The following is a 5,000-nucleotide window of genomic DNA, read 5'->3' as shown; positions in this document are numbered from 1 at the left end:
AGCTGGAGTTACAACATTAGCATACTGTAGCATTAGCATGATAGTGTTTGCTGGATATGACACATGTGTCCGTCCCGCCAGGGTGGAGAAGCCGTGTCCCCGGGGGTGGTGGGGCAGCCCCATGTGTGGCCCCTGTAACTGTGACGTCAGCAAGGGCTTCAACCCTGACTGCAACAAGACCAGCGGGGAGTGTCGTTGTAAGGTACAGACCCTCCCTCTCTCTCCCTTTACTCCTTCTTTCTCTCTCTCCCCTTACTCCCCACCTCCCTCTCTCCTCACTCACTCTCTATTTCTCTCTCTCCTCCTTTTCCTCCCTCCTCTCCTCCTCATCCCTCTCTCCTCTCCTCCTCCTCATCTCTCCTCTCCTCCTCACCCCTCTTCTCCTCCTCCAGGAGAACTACTTCCAGCTCCAGGATGATGCCACCTGCCACCCCTGTGATTGCTTCTCCTTGGGGTCTGAGTTTCGAACCTGTGACCCTCGGACCGGCCAGTGTCCCTGCAAGGCCGGGGTCATAGGTCGCCAGTGCAATCGCTGTGACAACCCCTTTGCTGAGGTCACCACCAACGGATGCCAGGGTATGTAGCTCCACCCCTCTCCTGTTTGAGGGATGTAAGGTGAAGCGAATCAAATGTTTGAACCCTGTCTGGTTTGACCCAGGGAAGCCAGTAGGCCACAGCAGGATTGTTTGGCTGGAGAGTTACAGACATCCAGGCTGTAGGAGGGGTTTCTAAAGTGGATTGTCGTTTTTCTGCATTGAAAAACCTCACCTCTCCCCTCCCTCTCCTCTCCCTCTCTCCCCCTCCTCCTCCTCCTCCTTCATCCATTATACAAACAATACGAGGTATTGAGGTGGAGAGTGCAGCACATGATCCGATTCCAGGACTTGTGGGTCTAAACAAGCTAACAGGCCGAGTCTGGCACTAATAGCTGCTGCTGTTTATCTTTTTAGCCCAGATAATGGAAGTGTGTGCGTCTTTGTGTGTGTGTGTGTGTGTGTGTGTGTGTGTGAGAGAGAGAAAGAAAGAGAGTGTGTGTGTGTGTATGTGTAAAAAATATGAATAATTATGGTGTTGTGTAACAGTCTTAATTATATTAGTCAGAATTATACTGTCTGCTGGTAAACATTGCTGCTTTTAGAAGGCCAAGGCTCTCTCTCTCTCTCTCTTTCTCTCTCTCTCTCTCCTCTCTCTCTCTCTCTCTCTCTCTCTCTCTCTCTCTCTCTCTCTCTCTCTCTCTCTCTCTCTCTCTCTCTCTCTCTCTCTCTCTCTCTCTCTCTCTCTCTCTCTCTCTAGGAATGTAATATGTATGTAACATTTGAATGACAGTGTGATGGTCTTAACAGTCTCCTGTCTCTCCTCTCTGCTGGTCTCTCTGCTGGTCTCTCTGCTGGTCTGTAGTGGTGTATGAGGTCTGCCCCAAGGCCTTTGAAGCAGGAATCTGGTGGCCCAAGACCAAATTTGGACGTCCTGCTGCCATGAACTGTCCCAAAGGTTCCCTGGGTGAGTAGATCTCTCTCTGTAAATCTCTCTCTGGAGTACATCTCTGTCTGTAGATCTCTCTCTGCAGATCTCTCTCTGTAGTAGAAGTCTCTGTAGATCTCTCTCTGTAGTAGATCTCTCTCTGTAGATCTCTCAAGTTGTTGCAACTGAGAGAGAGAGAGGTGTGACTGTAATAAAAGGATCTGCTAAAAGGGAGGTCACATTGTTGGAACAACAGAACCTTGTGCTGTCATTGGTGCCAACCGCTCCTCAACACACACACGCAGTCGTAAATGCTGAACTCAAAAGAAGCTGTTGTGTGTATGAGAGAGTGTGTGTGTGTGTGTGTGTGTCTGTATGAGTTAGTGTGTGTGAGGTAATGTGTGTGTGTGTCCTCAGAGAGACAGACAGCTCGCTGACCTGTTCCCATTAATGCATCTTTACCACCCCGGTTACCCCGTCACCACGGCAACCCTCACCCCCAAACTCCCCCAACCTTTTTATTGGATAGTCAGCCTCATCTGACTGTTAGACTGATCTCCCATTCTGTCACTGAACCTTTTATGTCTCCCCTCCCCTCCCCTCCCCTCCCCTCCCCTCCCCTCCCCTCCCCTCCCCTCCCCTCCCCTCCCCTCCCCTCCCCTCCCCTCCCCTCCCCTCCCCTCCCCTCCCCTCCCCTCCACTCCCCTCCCCTCCCCTCTCCTCCCCTCCCCTCTCCTCTCCTCCCCTCTCCTCCCCTCCCCTCTCCTCTCCTCCCCTCCCCTCCCCTCCCCTCCCCTCCCCTCCCCTCCCGTCCCCTCCCCTCCCCTCCCCTCCCCTCCCCTCCCCTCCCCTCCCCTCCCCTCCCCTCCACTCTCCTCCCCTCCCCTCCCCTCCACTCCCCTCCCCTCCCCTCCCCTCCCCTCTCCTCCACTCCCCTCCCCTCCCCTCTCCTCCCCTCTCCTCCCCTCCCCTCCCCTCCCCTCCCCTCCCCTCCCCTCCCCTCCCCTCCCCTCTCCTCCACTCCCCTCCCCTCCCCTCTCCTCCCCTCCCCTCCCCTCCCCTCCCCTCCCCTCCCCTCCCCTCCCCTCCCCTCCCCTCCCCTCCCCTCCCCTCCCCTCCCCTCCCCTCCCCTCCCCTCCACTCCCCTCCCCTCCCCTCTCCTCCCCTCCCCTCTCCTCTCCTCCCCTCTCCTCCCCTCCCCTCTCCTCTCCTCCCCTCCCCTCCCCTCCCCTCCCCTCCCCTCCCCTCCCGTCCCCTCCCCTCCCCTCCCCTCCCCTCCCCTCCCCTCCCCTCCCCTCCCCTCCCCTCCCCTCCCCTCCCCTCCCCTCCCCTCCCCTCCCCTCCCCTCCCCTCCACTCTCCTCCCCTCCCCTCCCCTCCACTCCCCTCCCCTCCCCTCCCCTCCCCTCTCCTCCACTCCCCTCCCCTCCCCTCTCCTCCCCTCTCCTCCCCTCCCCTCCCCTCCCCTCCCCTCCCCTCCCCTCCCCTCCCCTCCCCTCCCCTCCCCTCCCCTCCCCTCCACTCCCCTCCTGTGTGTGTTCAGGTACTGCTATTCGTCACTGTAATGAAGAGAAGGGCTGGCTACCTCCAGAGTTGTTTCACTGCACCAGCCTCACCTTCAGCCTCCTCCACAACATGGTACACACACACCTCGCCCACATATACACACACTAATAAACACACACCTCAGACACACCGTCCTCACACACACACACACACCAGGCAGGCCACACACCTCACCCTCTCTCTCACCTCTCTCTCTCTCTCTCTCTCTCTCTCTCTCTCTCTCTCTCTCTCTCTCTCTCTCTCTCTCTCTCTCTCTCTCTCTCTCTCTCCAGAACGAGGATCTGAAGCGTAACGGCTCTGTGATGGACAGCGAGCGTTCCTTGACCATCGTGCACGCGCTCCAGAACGCCACCAACCACACGCAGCGTTTCTACGGCAACGACGTGCGCGTGGGATGGCAGCTCCTGGAGCGCGTGCTGAGGTACGAGAGCGGGCAAGACGGCTTCCAGCTCAGCGCCACCAGAGACGCACACTTCAACCAGGTGAGGGGCTCACACACACACAGTAGTGGATATACTGTAGAAACACAGATACACACACAAGTTTCAGTGGAGGGTGAATACCGCCCTCTAGTGGCTGTCTCTAACTGTTTCCTTGTGGCTGTGTGTGTGTGCAGGACCTGGTGCGTGTGGGCAGTGCCCTCCTGGCCCCGGGCACCAGGGAGCTGTGGCAGGTCATCCAGAAGACCGAGGGGGGCAGTGCTCACCTGCTGGGGGCCTTTCAGGACTACGCCAACACCCTGGCTCAGAACGTCCGCAAGACTTACCTCAGACCCTTTACCATCGTCACCGACAACATGAGTGAGCCCGCACCTCTCTGCACCTCTTTTGATCTCCTCCTCTCTCTCTCTCTCTCTCTCTCTCTTCCTCTCTGCCACCCCCCCTCTCTCTCTCTCTCTCTCTCTCTCTCTCTTCCTCTCTGCCACCCCCCCTCTCTCTCTCTCTCTCTCTCTCTTCCTCTCTGCCACCCCCCCCCCCCTCTCTCTCTTTCTCTTCCTCTCTGCCACCCCCCCTCTCTCTCTCTCTCTCTCTCTTTCTGTTGTGTAGTCTTGTGGGTATTGTAGCTTAGACTGCAGTATATGTCATGTGCTCCTGTCAAGGTCACTAAATAGATTCTCCCCCTCCCCTCCTTCCAGTTGTTGCCGTGGACTACCTGGATGTGAGGAACCCAGAGAGGAGTTCCCTGCCCAGGTTCCAGGAGCTGCTGGAGGACTACCCCAGAGAGCTGGCTTCCTCCGCTCACTTCCCCCCGCCCGACCCCCCTGGCCCCGCCCACAGCGGTAACACCAGCCTCTCTTTCTTTTCATCTTTCTGTCTTTCTTTCTATGCCTCCCTTTGTCACCATTAAAACTTTCCCTTCTTCTCTCTCCCTCCACCCTCTCCCTCCCTCCCCCCTCCTCTCCTCCTCCTCTCCCTCCCCCCCCTCCTCTCCTCTCCCTCCCTCCACCTCCAGTAGACCCTAACCCAGTGCAGACCAGTCCTGACCCTTCACCTCAGCTTCCGGAGGAAGAGGAGGAGCCAGGACACACGCCGGCCAATAGGAAGAAGCGCCACGCCGGGGTCCCCGCCCCCCTCCCGGTCGCCGTGGTGATAGTGTACAGGTCACTGGGTCAGCTGCTCCCAGAGAGATACGACCCAGACCGCAGAAGCCTCAGGTACCTGACCTCTGACCTCTGGCCCCTGAGAGCTAAACACTGCAGATGTTTGACCTCTGCCTGCCCAGAAACAGAAGAAGATGCTTTCATGCAGATTCTCTATTGACAGTAATTGTAGTGTAGAACTACAATAATTGGTGTCATTTGGTGTGTGTGTGTGTGTGTGCTTTTGTGTGTATGTCCATGTGTGTGTGCAGGCTGCCCAACCGTCCTGTGATCAACACAGCCATCGTGACCACCACCCTGCACAGGGAGGAGGCGGCCCCCCCGGGGCCCCCGGCCCCCCTCACACTGCTCTTCTCTCTGCTGGAGACGCAGGA

General features: G+C 57.8%; 1 protein-coding gene across 1 annotated transcript in view; it reads left to right on the top strand.

The window, feature by feature from the left end:
* celsr1a (cadherin EGF LAG seven-pass G-type receptor 1a) overlaps positions 1 to 5,000 on the top strand; it is a 62,711-nt gene that overhangs the window by 48,807 nt on the left and 8,904 nt on the right. The window contains exons 15-23 of the mRNA XM_084701074.1: positions 82 to 202; positions 393 to 576; positions 1,399 to 1,500; positions 3,004 to 3,098; positions 3,299 to 3,508; positions 3,643 to 3,826; positions 4,162 to 4,305; positions 4,479 to 4,680; positions 4,878 to 5,000. The exon at positions 4,878 to 5,000 is cut by the window's right edge and continues 42 nt beyond it. Of these exons, the coding sequence (XP_084557200.1) occupies positions 82 to 202; positions 393 to 576; positions 1,399 to 1,500; positions 3,004 to 3,098; positions 3,299 to 3,508; positions 3,643 to 3,826; positions 4,162 to 4,305; positions 4,479 to 4,680; positions 4,878 to 5,000 (1,365 nt within the window). The remainder of the gene's footprint in view (positions 1 to 81; positions 203 to 392; positions 577 to 1,398; positions 1,501 to 3,003; positions 3,099 to 3,298; positions 3,509 to 3,642; positions 3,827 to 4,161; positions 4,306 to 4,478; positions 4,681 to 4,877) is intronic.

The sequence above is a fragment of the Hypomesus nipponensis genome, chromosome 7, assembly GCF_054491055.1.
Source record: "Hypomesus nipponensis isolate SF chromosome 7, ASM5449105v1, whole genome shotgun sequence".
Classification (NCBI taxonomy): domain Eukaryota; kingdom Metazoa; phylum Chordata; class Actinopteri; order Osmeriformes; family Osmeridae; genus Hypomesus; species Hypomesus nipponensis.
Note: the sequence above shows the minus strand (reverse complement) of the source record. Positions and strands in the feature narration are given on the sequence as shown.